Source organism: Amphiura filiformis, chromosome 2 (assembly GCF_039555335.1).
Source record: "Amphiura filiformis chromosome 2, Afil_fr2py, whole genome shotgun sequence".
Lineage (NCBI taxonomy): Eukaryota > Metazoa > Echinodermata > Ophiuroidea > Amphilepidida > Amphiuridae > Amphiura > Amphiura filiformis.
The window spans coordinates 84357012-84381755 of NC_092629.1; the positions used below are offsets into that span (position 1 = coordinate 84357012).

Below are 24744 nucleotides of genomic sequence, written 5' to 3' on the forward strand. Positions count from 1 at the left end.
CAGTTTAAACTTTAGGGAGTTGAAAGATATAAAGACACGAGTAGAAAAATATTTTTACCAATCTGTTTTAATGGGTCTTTATCTATACAATCAATCCGTCGATATGCGAAGACAGTGATTTTAATTAGAGACATCCTTTTCCTTCGTTTCCCTATTCCCTTTTTCAAGTCAAATTTACGCACTTTTCTTTATTTTTTTACGCACTTTTCTTTATTTTTCAGCCCATTTTGGGACCAAATATAAAGTACCCGCTATTTCAGGCTTTTCCACAAATTAGAGCCTGAGCCTTAATTGTACTTAGTGTTATCTCTGTAACTGATCAATATTGTCCATCAAATTAAACAATGCAAAACAATATGGCAGACAACTCTCAGAAACATAGGCCCTACGCGCATAATTTATGTGGAGTTAAATCTGTCGCACAGAAATACTGATTGGTACATTAAAAAAAAAGGTGTTTTTAAACACTTTAAAAAAACCCATCAAATCAGATCTTACCGACGTCTGCAAAGATTAAACTAAGTTGTTATTAATAAAATTATTATAATTATTTTAACAAATTTGCTGTGTTACTGTTTCTCTTTTCATATTAAAGGCCCATTCAGTGATTTGCTCATCCGGACAATCATAAAAATCATCAAAATTCAGATTTTGGTACCTTTGTCATTGTCATAGATGTGTAAACATAACCTGCGAGTGGTTCAGCCGAAAGCCGTGTATTTAAGACAAAATAAGACATTTTGCACGAATTTGTAATTTAGATACTGACAGTATCTAAATTAGCTACATGTATTTGAATGGGGCTTCAACTTCGTCAGTGCTGCTGTTTTTTTCGTTTTTTGCCAAATTTGTCATTTCAAAAATACCAAATGACAATTTGAATGACTTATCCTTCACTTTTAAGCAATTTATAAACAATTCTAATTTTTTTACACTTGCGTTGGGATCACTGAATGGGTCTTTAAATCAATACATGGGCCCAACTGAGTCTTAATTTAAGCAAGTCTAAAACTGTTTCTACAACATGCCAGTGTCAATTTGGATAAACTCAAACAGGCATCCCGGCGCATCCCCTCAGGCACACACCTCGGGAACACGCAAACACACACCCTCAGTACACACCCCCACCCCAACGAGTACTGTCCACTTTTCTCTTCATATTTAGGCTACTTTAACCCTATTAATATGAATGTACCCGTGACCGCGGAATATAACAAAGCCTCAGTAGTCGTGTACATTTAGAGAATAAAGGTATTGTTTTTAGCCACTGTCGTTCAACTATCGTCTCATATAACACGGGCGACATTATTATTTTAAGTAAAACAACGCGAACGAGGCGAATCCGAATTGTTTTACGCCAAAAATAATGATGTCGCCCGTGTTATTTATGAGACGATAGATGGACGACAGTGAAGCAACACCGTTATTCTTATTCTGAAACACTACAATATCTGAAGTATACCAAATTAGAATCGATCAGCCCCGTTGTTGCTATGCACCTTCGATTGCTTCACTGTACATGCTGTACGAGCATTGCGTTGACTCGCACGTGCTGTACCGTGATTTATCGTGTCATATCACACGCGGCTAAGAGCCAATAAGATTGCAGGAACATTATCAAGTGTTTAAGAATTCTTAATATAATACATTGTAATTTAAAAGCCCGGGCGACGGGCATAAAACATGTTATACTTCGAAACATGCATACCTATCTGATATAATACAGTATATAAATATTTACATGTTGCTGACCATCTTATTATTTGAAGCCATAATGTACGATCTCTTAAAATTAATTTGGTTATTTTTTCTTTCAAACCTGATTTTTGGGCATAAATTTGTAATGTTTACAAATGTCTCAACTGTAATACACATAATTGGATTCAGCCAAATTCATTGCGCTTGTAGGAAAACCACAGATCACACATGTGAGGAAACCAGAACAATATTACTTTGAATTAATTTCTTAATGAGACATTACCCCCCCCCTCCCCTAGAACATCACAGTTGAGCGGCTAAGATGGTGCGTGAGTTTTCTTTTACTTTACCTCATTATTATTGACTAGCAAACCTTCCTGACAGATGTTACTAATATTTCATATTCGGCACAGAATAACCAAATTTTAATTTGACTGAAATCGTATATTATGGCTTTAAGGTCATTCACAATGCCTAAAATGGTCGCATAGTCAGCTGCATAGTTCAATGATACCCATTGAACAGTGATTGTTCAAAATTGGCTCCATGCTTTAGAGTATGATATTTTTGTACCAAATACATGTTCATGCCATCTTACAACATTATGATATAACCATTCTTCATAATGCAATGAAATCATAAAAGATTCCAACAGGGGAGTACCGGGGCCACCGGGCCATTGAAGGGGAGGGGCAAAATTTCCAAATCGTCCTGTTGACCCGCTGCTAAAATGACTTAACCGGGACAAATGCGCGCGAAAATTTAAGGGGGTACTACACCCCTGCCCAATTTTGTGCCTATTTTTGCCTTTTCTCCAAAATTATAGTGCATTGGTGACAAGTAAGATATGTTTATCTAGGGGCAAGGACTACAACTACTGCACTGGAAATTTTATTTCAGCACAGACAACAATTGTGGAGTTACAGTCAAAAATGAGGGAAAACCAATATTTGATCAATAAATCAATAACTACTAGCCTTGAGTTGTTGAATTTTCAGTGCAGTAATTGTAGTCCTTGCCCCTATAATATACATATCTTACTTGTCACCAATGCGCTATAATTTTTGAGAAAAATGCAAAAATAGGCACAAAATTGGCCAGGGGTGTAGTACCCCCTTAACGCAGAAATTTCTCAAAATTAGGACAATAATGTAGCCTAGAACTGGGCCAAATGAAGATGTGTCAATTTCAACTTTTTGTCAACTTTGTCTAGGTATTCGAACCAGGGGAGCAACTTTCCCCCAGTCGATATGCCTCTGGTTGCCAAACAAACAAACAAACAAAACACTCTACAACATGAAAAATATGCAATATAAAAGGGATAATAGTTTGTTAGTACATGTCTAATTAATGAAGGGGCATATTTTTCATTAAAAAAATTAAATTCGCCGAAATTTCACTATGTTTCAAACCAAACAAATTATTGTAAAAGATTAAAAAGACAAAGGCGACATTATACGATAAAAACACGAGTATGATTGTTGTTAAGTTATGATATTAAAAAATTATCAATTATTGATAATATTTTCAATTCTGAAAATCAGAAGATGTAATTTGTCTGTAAATGATGGCAACATGTGGCAACTACCGGGTAACCACGAGATAATACCGTAAACTCTCGCGGAAACGACGCGCCTGCGTTTCACTAAAACCAAAACCAGTGATTCTGAGCCATAATATAGCTCCCACCATATCCAAGATCAACTCTCATTCATGAGAAGTGAAACATTCCACTAGCTGGTCATCCCAGTTGAACTATGACCTGCTGATCCTTGCGACGATTGTGCCGATATTTGCAGCATGCCCGAGCTATAGTCTCGATTCAAAGAATCAACATCACTGTTCCCTGGTCCCCACGCTAACTGTGTCCTGGCTCTCATCGGCGTCACTACTGCATACACTAAGCAGTTCATAAGTGGGTGATGCGAATTCCAACTCCACCGTTGTGCGAAAGTGAACACTATGTTTGGCGGTCTTGGTCTGGAGACTTTATCATTGTCCGCTCCCTTCAATAGCCATTTACGGTAGCGTTTTTCAAATAAAAACGGGTCAAAAATTCGAGTTTCTTCATCCCGTTGGAGTTCTCTGCAATCACCTTTCAGTTCCTTGGAGTCACCTTGTGATGAACAGAAAAAAACTTTGCTGCGGCAACGTCGAGTGGCATAGATGTAACCGTCCTTCTCACGAATCAGGACACTGCAAGATTAAGAACAAAATTATGTCATGTGTCAAATTTATACACGTATGACAGATGTGGTGATGAGCTTGAGTTGTGTGGTGTCTTCAGCACACTGCGAGAACACAAAGCTCGTAAGTGTTTTGTTCTTTTTAATGTACATATACTTTTGATCTTGCATTCAAAAATGAGATTCAAGGGATCTTTGTAACACGACGCTTACATGCAAGATCAATTACAATATTGGCAAAAAAACAACACAAACGACTTTCTTGCGAAACAACTGGAACAACAGGAAACCAAGAACATGATAAAAAGAGGGACTTACCCTTTCTCGGCGACGTCCAATACTCTTTTAGTATATTCAGTAGTTTTACTTTTATCTGTCAATTCTGGGAATTGAACCAAAGTCAGCTTCGTCAGATCCTCTGCAGGAGTCTTTTTCGGTTGCTTGTAGAAGAGAACGCATCCTTCTTCAGTTGCAACTGGGATTTTGAAAAGTTCTTGTTGCCGATAGTATCCTCGGACAACCAATTCATAATCTGCAGAAAATATCCCAAATAAAATAACATAATATAAACAAGAGCTTCGGTTCGGCGTCTTTTGAAATTGAAACCCAAGATGAACTTTATGTAAAACATGAGTGGATTTTTTTTTTGGTCCTGCGGGGAATTGAACCCAGGACCTCTCGTACCAAAGGCAAAGACCTTAACCATTGATTGATTATTCCATAATGCATTACTTACATTCAGGGAGCTTAGGTGATGGAATGGATCCTCCTGAAGCCTCGTCCCCTGACATAGCCTGGGTTGACGTCCCTGGTGTTGCCCCAGCATTGGTGACACAGGTTGATGACACAGGGCCAGATATCCCTTGGATGGTCTGCTGTTGCTGCAACGCAGATATTGCTTGAGGTACAGGTATGCTGGCAGCAGCAGGATACGGTAGAATGGCTGATGGGTTGATGGTCGGCACAGTGGGTGGGCTGACAGGTGGATTCCCAGCAGGAGGTGGGCTTAACGCAAAGTTTTGAACTAGGAAAAAGTAAGACCGATGGGAATACATTTAGCATCTTGATGAAATGCTCAAGTAATACACCTGCTAAGGCACAACATCTTTTTGGGTCCTATAGCGCTATCGGTGTCCGAAGAGGTACCGATGGCACTTTTTATCGTACCTTGATTGAACATTTGCACAGCGCATTCGTTTTTTATTTAAATGAAAAACAATAACACTATGCAACTGTTAATTATTATACTTGATACAATTTATTACACCTCCAGGGAGTGATGTCAAGAGTCATCGGTACCTAACCGGCACCGATAGTTCTATAGGACCAAAATCGATGTGGTGCCTGAGCAGAAGTAATGTGCACTTTGTGTTAAAATCACATTTGTGTATACACTATGAGCTATCTTTTTCAGATATTTAAATATTTCAGATGGCACACATGCTGTACAACCCAATTTACTGGACAATACACAAATTTATTTGTCAAGCTCCGGGTCGGGCTATGACTTTTACCAATTTTGCGCGATACTAATTCAAACCTCAACCAATACATGTGTGTGCCCAAATGTAATACGTTATGATCGACACACAAATAATAACCAGGACGCTCCCATTTTTTGTGTGCATAACCGGGGACATTTTGAACACAACATACATATTTTGTACTCTCCAAATGGGTATAGACCCTATAAGGAATAATGAAGGGGTTGGTGTTTCAGGTTTATTTTATTGCATTTTGAGCTTTTCTATGGTTAGGGTGTACGCAAAAAGAATCTATACCATATGGGATGTCCCCGGTTGTCAGTTATAGATCCCGGATGTTAGTTACACCGTGTTTACACCCCCAACACCCCACGCGTATATTGCAATAAACCACATACCTAAGTTTTCCTGTTGGTTTGCATAGGCCTGTATATGTGTAGGCGGGCTCCACATCACCTGACTCCGCTTTCCCATCTCTGCATCGGCATCTGTAAGTTGCTCTCCCTCTGATTGTTGATCAGGGCTAGGGTTAGGGAAAGCTTGTGACAGCGATGCTAGCTGAAAGTGGGATATACATTGTACCGATTTAAAGTTAAATTATAAGTAAAAGTGATGCCTGGAATATTTTTATTACCAAAAATAACAGTAACCTGCAAGTGAGAGTTTGGGTGAAGGGCTTCCAATTACGTGTTGCGTCCTGTCCCAATTCAATACGAAATTCACTTTATGATCTTTTACCTGTGGGCTTTGGGGTCTCCCAGGGATCAATTCGGGGACCACTTATTTTTACAATTTACATCATTGATCTTGTTACTACTAATGTTACCAAGCGCAACAATAACCTCTATGCCGATTATGCTGCTATATTTTATGCTCGTGACCATGGCGAAAATATTAGCAAAATTAATGCTGCTCCGAATACTGACATGAACGCTGACTGCTATGAAAGCTGGCATCACTTTAATGTCTCCAAATCCAAAACGATGTTGTTTGGATCTGCTCCAAAACTCGCTGCATCTATTCCTCTCTCTGTTAAAGTGAATGGTTAGCAGTTTAAGTGCACCTAACGTTTTAAATATCTTGGTAAATCATTTTTTATCAGAGGTTGACGTGATTGCTTGTACCAGTTTTATTTTTTTTTTAATTGGGTCACCCCGGAACTGGTTTGGCGGGGCTTCCTCTTTAAAGCATAAAATGGTAATAAAACTATACGAACGCACTTTCATTCATTTTGATATTATATTTGCCTTTTAATTGCTTTCAAGTTTCCCACACTATGGACCACAATGGCCTCATTCCAATGGCATAGTTCAATAACTTCAATCAAACAATCATAGTACAAAATTTGACCTCAAGTTGTAGAGTATGAGTTTTTGTACCCAAATTTTCAATGGTCATTCAATGAATGTACAAATGTATTGGAGTTGAAGAACTGTGCCCTGATAGATGAGCATGTTGTGGATCCTAGTCCCATTCGTGACTTGTCCGATTCAGTAGCACATCTATATAGCCTACTTGTTCACAAAATGCATGAGGGGATTATCATTTTCTTTGGAATGGTGGGGGATGGGGGTCCCAAATAAACTGGGGGTCATACATTTTTTTGGAAAGAAAAATGGGGGGTCATAAAATGTTTGATGACTAAATTGTAGGAGTTAAAAGATGACCACAGATAGTGTGTTTATTTTATTCAAAAAGACTGATTACAATACAATTTTTTGTGTGGGTGTAAACGGTGGGGGGGGGGGCATAAAATATTTGTTGCCGAAATAGGGGTGGTCGCAATGTTATTGACGCCGACCTTTTGTAAATTTGCCCCCGAAAATGAATTTTAATGACAACATGTGGCGCACTCAACCATGAATTTTAATAGCATGACATCGACATGACTGACCGAAATATCTTTATTTCAATACACCTTTTGTTTCCTTTGTACAAACCCGTCAATAAACTAAATTCAACTGAAAACCATAGCGATTCAGGAAGCAGTGTGAGACATGTGCCATTATAGCGAGGTATGAGTCAAACCATTGCGCAATAACACAAACAGGCCTACGTCATTGACATAGATTGTTCAGCTCTAAAAAAATTATTTTTTTCAGTTGCATTTTATTTTGTAACGTTTTCCGTAAAATTTGCCCAGTATCGTCTTTCTTAAATTGACATAATGAATTCTCTTTGTCATATTCAATTAGATAACCATGGGGGAGGGGGATTGTCGAAAAGGGGGTCATTCAGTGTGGGCTCCAAAATGTGGGGGTCATTATGAGTATATAGTAGGATCAGTGGGTTTCATATTGAACCTGAAAAATAACTTTCTGGGCAAAAATGTGCAAAACTTTTTTCTAAAAAAAGTGTAAAACTAAAAATCCTGATAATCTTTCAAAGATGTAATTTTGTAAATTGTAAGTAACATGGAACTAAATTATCACAACCTCTCTCTTTCTTTTCAAATCTTGACAATACCCACTTTCATCAGGTTCATGTCAGACTCGAGTATAATGTATTCCAAACGCAATACTTGTCATATGATTTTTATATTAAAGTTAAATCATCACTTGTTACATAAAACCAAACCGTCAAAAAACAAGATCCACTCTCATTTCAATCATCTATTTAGAAAGTGAAAGTATTGAATTCATTGTTTGTGCTGTCCTGTTTACTTATATTCATAGTTAATCTTTTCGCAGAAAACAAGTCATGCAACTTACTGATAAAAACAAAATTACAGAAGGGCCCTAACATCATGAGCATGCATATTGTGTGTCCATTTCCACCACACCTCCATACCGAGAGGCAAGTTCCATAACCAGCATGCGTCATGTGCCTGTCAATAGACCAGACCTCCTTTCTTGGGCCAGCTTTAATACCAAGGCCGTAGCAAGCGTGTGGCCATGGCCTCCCCAATATTGGCCCCAGGCCTCCCCAATATTGGAACAATTTTTCAAGGCTTATGTATTTCTTCATAGCAATTTGGACCCAAACCCTGATTTTGGCCACTAATTTCTATAGTAATTCTTGATGGCTGCTCCAATATTTTTGTACCGAATGTCCCCATTATTTTCGAAAATAATGCTCTAACTGTAATTTTGAGGGATGGTACTTAGCCCATTATATAAACCGTCATCCACTCTAGACCTCACATCCGTAACTCTCCTTGACCAACACACCATCAGGTGCGTAGCAAGCAGGTGGACAGGCGGACGAAGTCCTGGGGCCCGAGTTCGGGCCCCCGAGCAAGAGGGACAGGCTGATATAGGATATGTTAAAAGAGCCCCGCAGGTTCTTGTTACGCCCCGGGTTACGCCCTGCCCACCATTGACGTTAGACAATAAATAAAAACAGTATCCGATATGTTGCCGGTTATGTTTTTTAATTATTACTTCGCCCAAACGATAACCCTAACGCAGGAACACAACACTATCAAAACCTTACCCCAAATCCTAATTCTGACACCTATAACCCTAATTATTTAAACGCTAACCATATCCCTAAAAATGAGCTTAAATAGCCTTATAAAAAAACTAAAACCGAGGATTAATCGATTAATCGTTTCCTTACCTGTTCTTCGCCTCCAGATTCTTGATTAATACCCAACACGTCCAAAATGGTTCCCAACGAATACTTCTGTTCCTCGCCGCTCGCACTGCTCAGGAAACTAGTCAATATACTAGTATCTGGTTAAAACATAAAATAATTTCATAAAACAACCATCATTCCCGATGTTTTTCGAAGTAAAATAGTATCAAATTCAAATATAATGGATGGATATTGGTAGAAATTTAACAGAAAATACACAGTTAACAAAAAATGTAATGCAAATGGCGGTGTTGCGGTAACTTGGGGAATTCCCCGCATCAGCCCATGTCATGTCAGTTCGTGGTAGCGTAATTTTAAATTGCTTGGGAAAGTCCCGACTGGTGTGCAACGCGTGAAGCGTGGCATGCGCCACATACGGCGTAAGTATAGTTTGCTTGTGTGTTTGTTTCCCGGGTATGTTTGTTTGTTTCCCTTTGTTTTATTTTGATTTACATGCGCTCCGCTCTACTACATCCAGGGGCAAAGGTTTACGTAAAGCGTTTGACTTGCCTGAATGCAATCCGGTAACGTACTAAACGCGTAATGTAGTATTATTATAGGGGTTGTGCAATAATTATTATGACTACCCCCCACCTTTGTTTCCAATGGACATTTTATTGTGAAATTTCATTGTACAAAGAATACATTAAAAAAAAATTCCACATAGCCCCCGCATAAAAAGTATTTAATTACCTAGCTGGGGGGTTTACACCCCCCAGCTAGGTATTGTAATCGTTCGGGTTCTTCCGCTGGCAACAAACCACTGTAATCTTCCCGTTTTCTTCCGCTGGCAACTAAGTGAAATTGCACATGTTTTTTTACCTAGCTGGGGGGTTTACACCCCCTAGCTAGGTATTGTAATCGTTCGGGTTCTTCCGCTGGCAACAAACCATTGTTTAAATCTTCCCGTTTTTTGTTACCCTTTGAGTATGAAACCCTGACTTGATGCTATGTAAGAATTATTTGACTTGTGAAGATATGGTTTGGCCTTTTTGAATCATTGTTTTTAGCTGCGGGTGTTAGCTGCGGGTAGCAGCTCTATTAATAAGTCACCATGTCTCTCCGTCTGTTAGTCCGTCCGTTAGTCCGTTAGTAACAAACGCTAAAAAATGCTGTTACGTCTACATTGTTTGTCGCATGGCTATGATACTTGGTGAGGGGGAGGCCTATACCGGCCCCATACTGGAAAAGAGTTTCGTCCCGAAATTTGGGAAAATGAGGGGAAATTGAGGGAAGTTAAGGGAAATTGAAGAGAATTAAGGGAAATTGGGATTTTTTTTGAAGAGAATGAAGGGAAATAGAAATTTTTTGTTCTTTTTTTCCGAAATTTTGTTTATTGAAATTGTTTTTTCCGAAATTTTTTTTTTGAAATTTTTTTTCCGAAATTTTTTGTTTTGTGAAATTTTTTTTTCCGAAATTTTTTTTTCCCGAATTTTTTTTTTTCCGAAATTTTTTTTTGAAATTTTTTTTTCCGAAATTTTTTTTTTTGAAATGTTTTTTTTTCCGAAATTGTTTTTTTGAAATTTTTTTTCCGAAATTTTTTTTTTTTTTTTTTTTTTCCGAAACAGGCTTTTTTTTCCGAAATTTTTTTTTTTTGAAATTTTTTTTTTCCGAAATTTTTTTTTTTAATTTTTTTTTTTCCTAAATTTTTTTTTTTTTTCGAAAATTTTTTTTTTCCGAATTTTTTTTTTTTTGAAATTTTTTTTTCCGAAATTTTTTTTTAAATATTTTTTCCGAAATTTTTTTTTTGAAATTTTTTTTTTCCGAAAATTTTTTTTTTTCCTAATTTTTTTTTTTTTTTCCTAATTTTTTTTCCGAATTTTTTTTTTTCCGAATTTTTTTTTATCAAACTCAGTGACAATAAACTTGATGAGAAGAGTAACATTTTGGAATATTTTGCATGGATCAGGTCAAAGGTCAGCTGGGGTCAAATCTTCGAATTTCAATATCTGGACATCTGTAAGGGTACGGGGCTCAATCTCGGTGACAACCTCATGACCTGTGGAACATATCGGAACATTTTGCACGGGTCAGCTCAAAAGACATCATTCTGGGGCCAAATCTTAGAATTGCGTTATCTGGACATCTGTAAGAGGTACAGGGCTCGATGACAACTCATGACCAGGGGTGAATTATGGAACATCTTGCAGGGGTCTGGTCAAAGGTCATCTGGGTCAAATCTTAGAATTGCATTTTCTGGACATCTGTGAGGAGTACCGGACTCAAAACTCGGTGACAACAAGCCTCATGACAGGGGAACATTTTCGGAACATTTTGCAGGGGTCAGATACCTCCACAACACCAACATGCCCCAGCTAGGTTTGTGGTCTATGACCACCATTTGCCTCTAGTTATCTTTGTAATCACTCAAAAAGCATTTTGTGTGAATTTTACATCCGAACTAGGTGCTATTAAATTTTTATGAGCCTTTTTATTTTACATGTAAAGTCTATGGGGGTAACGATTAGAAATGGACGGCAATATTGAAAACCCCTCGTTTTGGGCCATTTTAGACACGAAATGCCCATAAAAAAGAACTAGCACTTAGTTCAGATGTAAAATTCACACACAATGCTACCTGAGTGAGTACAAACATAATTAAATGCATTTCATTCAGGGGCTATAGCAAAAAAAAATGTCCTATACCTTAATGGTTATGGAACAATAATTGGTGAATCCTCAAAATTGTCTCCAAAAATTGCACCCATTGAAAATCTCCCATTTGTAGTCATATAGCTCTGTTACCGGCAAAGGAAGTGTTGGTCAATAGTCGTGGGCGAAACTTAAGTCACATACACAAGAATGTTCTAAAAACGTTTTAAAAACATTTAAATGTCGGGTTATATAAAACAGGGATGAAAGTCCACTTTTGACAAAAAGCCTGAAAACTGTGAAAATGACCAGAATGGACCTTTAGCGGGCTGAAAATAAAATAAATTGTGTAAAACTGGACTACAAAAGAACCCGAATTCAGGCAAAAGCCAGGAAACTTGCATCCCTGTATAAAGATCATGAATACGTTCTTAAAAAGGTTATTGTAAAATATTTCGGGCAAACATTTTTGAAAATATTTTGTCAACAGTTAATTCACATTATGTTAGAATGTTTTGCATCACGTTTTCAAAAATGTTTAATGAATGTAAGAATGTTATTAAAACGTTTTTATACCCTTTACTAAATAAAATTATGTTAGAATGTTTTGCATCACGTTTTCAAAAATGTTCTATGAATGTTACTAAAACGTTTTCACCCCCTTTATAAAACATTTAAACCTTTTCTGGTAAAAGGTTGCGTGTTTGCTGGGCAGTCACTAGGATCCACAACATGCTCATCTACCAGGGACATAGTTCTTTAACCGAATTCATTTGTACATTTATTGCATGACCTTTGAAAATGTGGGTACAAAAACTCATACTCTGCAACTTGAGGTCAAATTTTGCACTATGATTGTTTAATTGAGGTTATTGAACTATGTCATTGGGATGAGGCCATTGTGGTCCATAGTGAGTTGAGCTACCAAATCGAAGTGTGCTTGCACAGGATTGCATGAGACCGGAATTCCCCGTTATGTTGCAATACCTGCTCATTAGCATAATTCTCTACCGTCTGCTCGCGTCCGACACGTGCTTTTATGGATATCCGGGGCTATACATAACTTATGTGTAAAGCAAAGCAGCATGATAAGAACCTTTCATTCTAATGCAATTTCATTTGAAACACATTCTTTTGAAATAAAAAAATATACTAAAATATGCTAAATTGAGGACTTCAACTACCCGTTTCATTTAATCGCATTACCTATCGATACAAATAACCACACATTTGATTATAGAAAGTCACCTAATGATTTCCTTCATATTTGTTTACAATTTGTAGAAAAACTTACGTAATTTACTGTTTAACATAATGGAATGAAATGAAATGTACAATGAAATTTATCCATTTGATGTATTTCCGTTCCATCTAAATTTTATGTAAAACACAAACAGCTAAGTTAGCACATTAGGTAATTACTTTGCATATTTGCACGTGATGGCTATTCGAAAACGATTGTTTTGAGTGTAAAATGAATAAATAATAGTTATAATAATAATAACAACAAGAACAACAACAACAATAATATTACAATGCACAGTTTGCTTAAACAGTCGGATCATGTTTAAATTTTTATAAATAAATTACTTTCTGTTTTCGCTAGCGTACGTTCAAGTTAATCTTAAAAGAATAATTTTATACATAAAGAAAACAATAGAAACAATTCGTATTTTGACGGTGAAAAGTTTGAACAAATATTCATAAAAAATCATCTAAAAAAAGGTCTATTTCGAAAAGGATTGTTTTTATTCTATATAATACGTGAACTAGCCTGCCATCACGATGAAAAGTTGGAACAAAATCACAAAAGAATCATAAAGGACATTCCTCGCCGATTATCTTTACCAGAAGTTACCGGTACTCAGGGTTATCAGAACCAAGCTGAAGACTGCAGGATTCAGTCGACGTCCGTCAAATTTTATACTTGTCACACATTATGACACATACGTATTTCATTTTATCGATCCTCACAAATCCGTAGCACAAACATCTTCCCTTAGCATCATCATCATCAACCGTATTCAGCCCACTGCAGGGCGACAGCCTTCCCAAGTTGGCACCAAAGATCTTCCTGTCATTTGCCTTTGCCATCCACCTGATCCTTATGAAACTAGATATCTCATCCCTGCATCTGACTTTCTGTCTGCCTTGGTGTCTTGAGCCCAGCCAAGGCCTCTATTCTGTGACATTCTTTGTCCATCTATTATCTGTTGATCTTGCAAGATGGCCAGCCCATGCCATTTCTTCATCTTTATTGTGTGGATTATAGCTATGTCTGTAACTTCTGTTTGGTTCCTGATCCATGGCACTGTTTTCCTGTCCCTTTTGGTGAAGCCCAGCATGCATCTTTCCATGCTATGATGTGCACAGCCATAGTCCTCCTTCTTACTTCATAAGTACACATTATTATTTGATCCACCGTTTCTATTTCTGTGTTCCCTACCATGACCAAATGTTCTGTGGCGAACTGGTTGAACATGACTTTCGTCTTTCCTTAGCATATCACATAATAGAGAATTATTACCCTCCCCCTATTTTTAAGACCACGACTCAAAGACGAAAGGAAGCCGAATGCTGAAATTTCACTAGCATTTTTGACGCATCGTGAATCCACACCACATCCATCGTAAGATAGCATTAATATGGTAGTTACTAGGTTTTGTGATGTTATTGATCGTTCTTTAGAAGTTGGCAACGCAGAAAGCAGAATCTTGGACCCTGTTCACATTAGGAAATAGCTCAATTCAACGAAGATCGGTTAATCTTAATTAGTTAATGAAGTGTGCGTAGACATTGCACTTGATGAAGATACAGAATGTGTTCACATTAGGTGAAAACTAATTAAGATTGGATGAAGCAAAACACCAGAAACTTTGTTTGGGGTGAAAAATGGGTGTAGATGGTGTAATTTGGTCTTATTGATACAAAAATAATACCCCAGTAAACAACAGAAGTCCCAGAAACCTTTCTTTTTCTTCATTTTGTTCAATACATCAAGGATAAAATAGAAAATGTATCAATATCAGCGTCAGGAACCAAGAAACATGCAATACGAATGATTTCAGTAAGAAAATATACATTAAGATGATATCTTTAACTAATATAAAAATATATTTTGTATCATTATTTAGGCACATACACTGGATAATTAGTTGTGTTTTTTTTCATTAATTGACTGAAAAGTAAAGTCTATAATGCATCAATTTGCTTCATTCAAATTATGAAGCGTCAGTACACAGTACACAAGCAAAGTCTTAATTGAAACAACCCATTTTGCTTCTTTGAATTAAGGTTATTAATTATTTTAAACGTTGTGATTTGTTACTTCACAGCATCTTACGAATGGAAGTGAGCTTTGGCAAAAACTGCATTGCTCAATTCATAGCGAGTGTGTAGAAGAATTAAAATATCACAGATATACTTTTATAGGTGCTGCGATTCTTGAGTTACGTTGTAAAGAGGGCTGAAACAACAACACTTTTGTAAAACGTACATAACTCATTAACAACAATAAATTAAGCAAGTTTGCAAAGTATACGATTTGTAGAATGAACTTTTGGGTTTTTAGGTTGCTTCGACCAACAATACCTCGTCTCCTTAAGCAAATTTAATCTTAATCGAATGAAGCAATGAGCGTACACATCAAGTTTTTATCTTAATTGAATCTTAGTTGAATGAAGCAATTTGCCTTAGTGTGTACAGGGTCTTGGTAAACTATCATGACTATCCAGTTACCAAGATGGAATTGCTTTATTCTGTGTGGTAGTAACGACTGGATAATTGTCCAAGATTCTGCTCGCTGCGTTGGCAACTTTGAAAGGAAGATTACTGCAATTATTGATTTAGTGTTAACAAAATGATATGAGTAATAAAGCAGTATGCAGACTCCAAGTATTAGGCGTACTTGTATGTAACATATCTACGTTATTTAATCTATTGCCATTCTATTTCCAGTAATGTTTAAGTTCTAACGAATGTTTGATGACGAAAAATCGATAATATGTTACGTATAATATCTGGTAGAAATATATTATCGATTTTAAGTCATCAAACATTCGTTAGAACTTAAACATTACTGGAAATAGAATGGCAATAGATTAAATAACGTAGATATGTTACATACAATATTGTACGTCCAATAAAAAGTCTTCATACTGCTTAAGATTGGCCTGAATGTTGATAAAACTGAAAGCTGAAGGTGGTACTACACCCCCTGATAAATGTTGCATTTTTCTCAAAAAAATAAATGCACACTGGTAACAAAGTTATGTATATTATTGGGGCAAGGAATCCAATTACTTGACTGAAATTTCAGTGCTTCAAGACAAGTGGTTCATTTGTGTTAAGAAATGAGGTACATACTAGCGGTACCTCTTTTCTTATCATATATAACGTACCGCTTGTCTTGAGTTACTGAAATTCCAGTGTAGTAATTGGATTCCTTGCCCCTATAATATACATAAATTTTGTTACCAGTGTGTTTTTATTTTTTTTAAACAATGCAAAAATAGTCACAAATTTATCAAGGGTTGTAGTACCACCTTAAAACTAGGAAAAATTGACAATTGTTATATCTGAAAGTTTCAATTCACTTACCAGCTGCAATAACATTCCAGATTTCATCACCTGATGGCAAATTCTGCTCCATAGACACAACTCCTTGCTGAAAGTAGATGTATATTACAGACATGACATTGAAATGTGATTGCGTGATCTAATGAATGGTTAACTTTTTGCAAGAGTAAAAGCCGGTGCGACAGTCGCGGGTTAACGAAACATTATATTATGAGCGCAGATTCTCCAAGCCGAGGACATCTGTCTGTGTGTGAGAAATGATTGCATGATTGCCAACAAGATTAGAGCACTTATCATGCATGCACATTTATGTAGATATAGATATACACCAAATATTGCGTGATCAGAAAGCAAAACTATCAATCTGTTTCACTTCTGGCAACAGTAAAAGGAGCTATTAGTCTCGGTAGTGTTCCAGATTCAAAATGGCCTTATCTCGATGTTATTGCCACTCATCATTATTTATTATATACTCGGTGTATGTAGGTGTGATGTGTGTGAGAAACAGGGATGAGTATGAGATGGAAATAGTGTGGGGTGTGTAAGAGAGAAAGAGAGTACTAGAGAAAGAGCAAAGAGAGCTATAGAGAGTTGGCGCCTTCGTGCGTGCTATCGAATTGAACCGATTTTGAAAAGGCCGTATACCTTGTTAATCTTGCAAAGCATTCTAAAGAAAAACGTAGAGCTCGTGATATGGCGTATATAGTCCAATGGTAAATCGCAGAATGTGTATGTATCACAATTCGTAATGCAAACTTCTAAATCTGTTACAATATATATATATAATCCAGGTTTTATTCAAGAGCGCCAACGTTTTCGTCAACAGTGCGATCAGCACAAATGTCACTGCTAGATATCATGCAACTTCGTGCCAGCCTTTAAAACTCGGGTAAAAGGTCAGTGTTCAATATAGAAATGAATTGAAATGTAGCTAATATCACTTGCATGGATAGGTCCAAAATGATTGCTATTGAATGTATATACCGCATTAAATTAGTATGTTGTATAGGTCTTCATAATTATTATGACTTTGATACGCAATACATTGCTCCTCTATGGAACTGCAACTGACCCGTATATCTTGCGTCATTTCAGGTAAAACAATTGAGATACAATCGATAGTCAGGCAATTCTTCTTGCTTGTTTATATCATGCTTTGCGAGCTGGGACGATCATTCTAAATGGATTGTTTCTATATCTCCAACACGTCCGAAGTATTGAATTGGATATTTGCAATCCCAAAAGCGAGTACGACGATTTCTTTCCAAGGTATTTGAATGGTATCTCAAAGCAGTGAATGTTCGGCAACATAGTTACTTAGTTTCTTCTTCATCCAACCATCTCATCGATCTCATCTCATCTCATTGATATGTGAGTAGACCATGTAGACTACAATCCGCGAAATTAATCATGTTAATAGTTGGCACACTTGCACTAAACAATGGAAATGCGTGCCCTATTAAAATTGGGGAGGCGAGGGAAACATGCATGCAATATATGTGAAGTACAGACTCCCCCCTATATCTCACCCTTCCCCACTCCCCATCATTCAATGTTGGAGGGTCTCACGGACCTAGTACCTGTTGACAACATGGCTTGGTCCAACATTGAATTGGGGGAGCGGGGCAGAGATATACCAAAAGACAGGCAAACTGTGCCAACCTTTTTTTCCTGGATTGTAGATGGTGAGAAGCATCATTATGATCATGGATCGTTTATCATGCTTATACATATTATCCGGTTGTAATCTCATCTTGATGGTAGAAAACTCATCAAAATATAAGGCAGATGGCCTAAGACGGGTAACCGGACAGTCATCCTTTATCCAAGTGGTGGCACTTCACGGTTTGCAATCATCATGACATGAAGCCGGGCAATGAAGATGCATAACTATCGATGGCTTCGCAAAGTTGCAGCGCTGCGAAGTGGACTTAGGCCTATCACTGCCTATACAGCTATAGCAATCATTATTTGAACTTGAATAACTCTTAAGCATGTTAAGCATAAACTCCATGGCCGCTCCAGTTGGACTCTATAATTATATCACGAGTGACAGACCACAGAGTCTACATTTTCAGACAACATTATATCACTGAGTCCGAAACGCCGCACTCCAAAATATGAATTGCAGTGTCCGACGAGCCCCGGGACTAACGCATATATTTTTGGACTATATCGCACCGAAATGTGAAATTAGGACTGACACACCCTGTATACCCTGGATATGTAATGGTTCCGGGTATGGTCGGACTAGCGGAATGTCGGACTGAAGGGTATCGGACTAGCGGCGTATCGGCCTAAAGAGGCTCCCAATTAAGAAGCTGCGTCCAAAATATAATAAAGTATTCAAAACTATACATGTTGTAAATACTTCGGTAAAACATAACTAGTACGGTATATTACACCGGTGCTAGAACTAGCATGACTAGAGAGACCAGCCGGGGAGACCCGGGACACGCAGCCTCGGCTTAACATTTTGAAGGTACACGCAACGCGATTCGGTAGCTTTGCCTGGAGTATTTTACGGCCTATTTGCTTGCGTGAATTGAAAGGCAACAGAGGCCGAAAGTATATAGAGCAACTTCTTCGATCTATAGTATAGTCCAATTGTGTGACAAAGTGAGTGCTGTGCTCAGAAATTGCAATTCGATTCACCTGTCTTTTTGCATATTAACATACCTGTTGGTCCGCCTGTTGTAGGGTGACTGGAAACACAGGACCACCACCAGCAGCACCAAGGTTTACAAGGAAATCTGGACTCTCAAGATTTATCAAATGGTCCGCGTCAGCCGGGGCGTCTACTGATGATTCATCCACTTCCATATCTGTATGCATTGTATAAAGGTGATGGATGGAAGCTTATGAAAATGGCTATCACATGAATGTCTAAATAACTCGTTAAATTGTTACTAAGTTGCACTGATATTGGAAGAAGCTAGTTGGAGTCCAACTGATATAGCTTCCAACAACTGAGGGAATTAATGTTATATACCAGCCGGAAAGACTACAAGTATAGCTTTGAGGAACTGGTCACACCTTTTCGGATATGGAACCATTCGATTGGTTTCATATTACACCGGCTCCGCGATACAAAAAAAAAGAAGATCTGTGAAGAATTGTCGACGCGAAGGCCTACTATGAATTGGCAACTGGTTTAAATCGTCGGATCCTGACTATGACATTGAAGCAAATAGTAGAGCAAATGGTAGATGCAGTCTACTGTGATTTCCCCATGATGCAATCCCGGGGTGAAATTTGGAAGGCTCACATTTAAACAATTCATTCATGAAGCACCTAGGCCTTTACGCTCCGGTTTACGCTAGCCACGAACAGTCACGCAAACTCACGAACATGGTGAGTACATTACATTTATACTAACATACAGATAGTCATTCTGTTATAAAACGCTGGGGTGATCTGAATATTAAGATTAACAGAAAACTGTTCTTTAGTGTGCACGTTGCATGAGTGACGAATAGCCAATAAAATGCGTCGTTATATCTTACACATAGTTCCGCTATACAATCAATTTCATTGGTCAACATCGAATTCACTTATCGCTTGCGACGTTACTCGGAATCCATCGTATTATGGGGAACTCCGATAATCACGCAATAATTATATACCGGTACGCTATACTATCTCAACATGATTCTACATAATTATAGAAGTATAAATTATGTAACTATCAAAACAAGTTCCTTCGCCGTAGAAATAATCTCCATAGTTGTGTTTTGCGCATACGAACCTCAAGTTTAATTCTCAAATCAACTGCACAACCCAGCAAACACAACATGTTCTTGAAACCTTTTAACGTTTTTATAACATTTAAATGTTGGGTTATATATAAAGGTCATGAATACATAAATTGTTGTCAAATATTTTGGGCATGCGTTTTTGTAAAATATTTTGTCACCCGTTACTTAACATTATGTTGGAATCTTTTACATCACATTTTCAAAGATGTTTTTAAAACATGTTTCGTTTTCAGTAAAACATTTTTGTGTCTGCTGGGAGGGCAGGTATGGGGCCAGGGGGATATTACCATTGGCTTTCATGGAGATAATATTAATTTATAGGCATGTTCATGGAGATGATATCCTCTAATAAAAATTCCCTTTAAAAGGGAAGGCCAGCGTCAATGCAGAAGAGGTCTTGTAAATAGTTTGGGTCACCGTGAAAGGCATTTTTAGGATCACGCTTACATCCATGTTACATGACAGTTCACCAAACCATCAATGGTGAGAACATGCACACTGAAACAGCAAAAAACATTAACTCCTATAACTCCTGTCAACTCTTTAATTCATTACTCCAAATTGTTCTGTATTTTTGTCTTTACTGCTTTTTACCCATGCTTATTATAAAAATCAAGAAATACACTGCAGTTGTTAGTTAATTCGCTATGTTAACTCAACTTACATGCACATTTTATTTTAAAATAATTTTATATTATTTCGCAATGTATAGTTTACTATAAAGTAGATAGTGGCAAGCACATGATAAAGGACTGATCATTCACTACAATCTTCACTTTTAAACTGTATTTTTGAATGTGTTGATTGTTAGTCCGAAACTCCTGCAAAGCTATGGACATGGCATCTTACCTACTCCATTCTGTAGTCTGCATTGTGTGTTTTCTCAGTCTTCAATCATTTTGTTGAATGTAATTTTATGAATCAAATAAAAAGATAGAAATTGGCCTCACTTTAGTTATGTGTCATTTTACAGTATTTATCATTTATAAAGTAAGACAATAATTTATTTATTTTCTATAAGTGCGTGTCAAAATATGGGATATATTGTTCAATATTATAGCTAGCCCCTAAAAACTTTATTTTCAATCGGATTTTTCCCGTTGAAAAGACAAAACTGATGTTAAAGATAGCAATAATATCATCAATAACATATTGAGTCAATTTTATCCATAAAACGATACAGGATAGGATAGATAATTACTTTGACTTCAATGTGGTCCATATAATGAAGATTTTGATTCCACAACATTATTAGATCTGTTATCAACATATCAATTATGCACTCACAGGCAACCAAACATCATGCTATGCTCAGTAGTCCACTGATAATAGTGATATGACCTCGTGATCATTCCCCCGCTTTGACCATGTCATTTTTTTTGATATGCTGATTGCTGAACAAGTTTATGTTTATATGTGTAGGCCTAACCTATGATAACTTTTTAAGTCATAATTAATTCAAACATAACTTTGGCAATACTCAATCGTTTTCGTTCGTTGAAACGGCAAAATATACTTTCTTTTCCTTGCAAATCGAATTAGCAGACATCAAAAACATTTCCACCACGAGAAGTAAAAAATAATTCATACCAATAGAAGAAGGCTATAATCTTAGCTAATCTTTAGTGTACACAAACCCCATCTCAGAATTAGGTACCAGCGCCCTATGCGCTGGCGAAAAACAGGACTGTCTAAAAATCAGATCTTCCGCCACCAACGTGACTAGCGGTGACTGTACGCCATCATGATTCATGAGCTCTAGCCATGTCACCATGTAGAACCAAGAATAATTTTGATTGGCCAATCACTCTCATAAGCTGTTCCATGCATCATGATTGGTTGCTTGACTTGGAGGAAATTGCCAATCACTGACGAATACCAATCGATATAAAATTAACTTACAAATCTGAAATATCGCGACGGCCAGTATCCTACCGGGGGATGTCCTACAGCTATGGAACAGCTGCCCCCTTGTCCCCATTGCTGGAATCACACCACTAAATTAAGTTCCAATTCTTTTATAAGGTACCCAAGAAATCGTAATTTTCTCATGGTTATTGACCATTTTCCCAAAAGTTTATGATATATTCTACCCTAGAACCAGCATTTATTTGGTAGTTGAGCGGCTCGATTTTTCGCAGTGTTGCATTGAACATGATGTAAACCATACCAAGCTCTACAGCTCGGCGCACCTATGTTGTGACATCAGTTGGTCCATGGAACCAAAAAAACCTTCATAAAACATCAGAATAAAGTGTGGTATTTTTCAACTTTTTATGCTCAGATGATTAGAAAAACATCCACAGACCACAACTATCACCAAGAAATTGGCATATCAGCCTTCATTTCAAACTTTTCTTTTCCATTTTAATGTACCTGTTATGGTCAGCGAATTAAACACTGGTTCTTATTTCTCCAGTCAGATAGGGTCGGACCCGATTTAGTGGTGTGATCTGTGCTATCGTTGAAGCTTAATTAACGTCTATACAATGGTTAGAGTCATCCAGTAGCGTAGCCAGGACTTTTTCAGATGGGCGTAAAAAAGGGGGAAAGGTAATTTTTCAAGGGGAAAAACTTTGACGAAAATGGTCAAAAGTGGGCTAAAAAGTACAAAAATGTTCTAAAATCTTAAATTTGACGGCGGCCAGCATCCCACACAGAGGGGAAAACTTCTCATAGGGGGCAACTTCCACCTGGCTACGCAACTGGAATCCATCATTGCAGAAAGAGAGTGAGAGCGTTTACTTTCCAACATGCAGTTCCTCTTTATTTAAATATGCTACACATGTGAGTGATTTTCTGTCGGTGAATCACGTGGTTTTATACACTTAACTTGGTAGTAGGTTCAAACAGCTCTTCTAAAATGTTTAAACCTCTCCTTCATGTCTTTACTCATGTAACTACTAAATACAAATTTCATGAAAGAAAGCATTTTGCAGCTCTCTCAAAATACCTTATTTCAACTTTATTCAAGAGCACAACACGATGGCGTCGCCGGGGCTCGAACCCGCAACCTTCCGATTATGGGTCGACGCCCGTTCTGCTCGGCCACCGTGCTCACAAGAGTGTGGAAGTGATAATAAACTTGTTCCAAACATGTCATCATTTATTTGCACATTAATTTTACTCCGCTCTGCTGGGTGTTATTGTAATTCATGGTACACACTGCAATATAGAAAAGTATATACCAGGATACATGTATGCATATACTTGTACTCACCCTCGGTAACACTTGATTCCACTTCTTCCACAGCTCCAACCTCCTCCATATTCTCTCCATGCAATACCAAGGTAGCCTGATTCACCCCGTCAAGCCAGGTTTCAGGATTCTGTCCATGCATCCTGTCCTCCTGTCTTTGGTCTTGTCTTTGTCCCACTGAATCAACCACAGCCACCTGTTGTCGTCGTTGATGCGGCTGATATTGTGGTGGAGTAGCAGGTTGCACAAACTGGTGTTGCTGTTGTTGATGTTGCAGTTGTTGTTGCTGCTGCTGTACTTGCTGCTGTTGATGTTGCAAGTGAACGTTCGACAAAAACGTCTGTGTAATCAGCTCTTCGGCAGCATTATGTAAAATCTGCTGTTGTCGCTGATCTAGATTCTCCAAAGCCTGTTGCACCTCCATTTTATCACCACCACCACCTTTCTTATCTTTAGATGGCTCCAGGTTCTTCTTAGATCTAGGCTCTCCTACGACCACGTCCACCTGCTGTAAATGATGAGAACAATATGTGACATCATCCAGGTAAACTGGTGCCCAGGAGGACGACCCAGGACCCTTACTAGGAACTCCAACCCATGACCCAAGTCACACGGAACACTTGCCTCGATAAAGTCCGCCGAATTCGGCGTATTTTCCGAAATAGGTGTTTAATAGGAAGTGCTATTTATTCCATTTCCAAGTTAAATCTATTGTTATCGGGCATGGCGGGTTGATTGGATGTAATCCCATAGTGCATTGCGGCACGCGAAGCAATACCGCACAATCAAGTTACAAGTATGCTTTCATTCAAACGGCATAATTATTTATAGCATGATAAAAGGGTAAAAAATGAACGCCAAAATATTTGACGATATTTTGTGCTAAACGACTTAATCTGCAAGACATTTTTATGTAGCCACAGGTTTCCAGTGGTATAAAAAGCTCAACCTTTTAGAGAAGAGTGGGGGATAAGGTTGTGTATCACTGCACCTTAAGCCTATATACTACAATCATGTAGACTGCATGTAGAGCATGTTGGTGTGGTTCCGGGAGTAGGGGATCATAATACGTGTATGGCAAGCTAAGCGGCTCAGAACGTGGGACTAGCTACGCGCAGCTTCTTTCTCGTTACGTGCAGCTTATTAACCAATCAGATTCGCGGTTTTAAACACGTGGAGCTGATGTAAACATCCTCTCTCACAAATATTACGTTGTTAATTTTTGTAAATGAAAATATCTGTAGTATATCAGCAAAAAATGGTATAGGTGCTATTAAAGTAATATCTGAACAGAATGATGATTGTTCTATATTTTGGGGGCTATCATTTTCTTCGGAAGGGGATCCCAAATATAGGGGGTCATACTTTTTTGTAAAGAAAAATAAGGGGGAGGGGGTCATACATTGATAATGACAAAATGTAGGGAGTCACAAGATGACTACAGATAGTGTGTTTATTGTATTCAAAAAGACTGATTTCAATACAATTTTAGCCTGTCTAGGGGTTAAGGTGTATCGGTGGTGGGAGTCGGGGGTCATAACATTTTGATGCCGAAATAGTGAGGGCCGCAATTTATTGACGCCGACTTTTTGTAAATTTAGGACCCCCCCGTTCCGAAAAAAAATGATGACCCATTTTACTCTCTCCATATTTACACAGTGGCATGTGAT

At 37.7% G+C, this 24744-nt stretch overlaps 1 protein-coding gene across 1 annotated transcript in view; it reads right to left on the reverse strand.

Moving 5' to 3' along the window:
• Positions 1-49: 49 nt before the first annotated feature.
• LOC140146721 (uncharacterized) overlaps positions 50-24744 on the reverse strand; it is a 33888-nt gene continuing 9193 nt past the window's right edge. The window contains exons 2-9 of the mRNA XM_072168593.1: positions 23096-23582; positions 18797-18942; positions 16139-16205; positions 8930-9045; positions 5767-5926; positions 4621-4908; positions 4203-4416; positions 50-3894 (exon numbers count right to left, since the gene is read on the reverse strand). Of these exons, the coding sequence (XP_072024694.1) occupies positions 3432-3894; positions 4203-4416; positions 4621-4908; positions 5767-5926; positions 8930-9045; positions 16139-16205; positions 18797-18942; positions 23096-23582 (1941 nt within the window). The 3' untranslated portion in view covers positions 50-3431. The remainder of the gene's footprint in view (positions 3895-4202; positions 4417-4620; positions 4909-5766; positions 5927-8929; positions 9046-16138; positions 16206-18796; positions 18943-23095; positions 23583-24744) is intronic.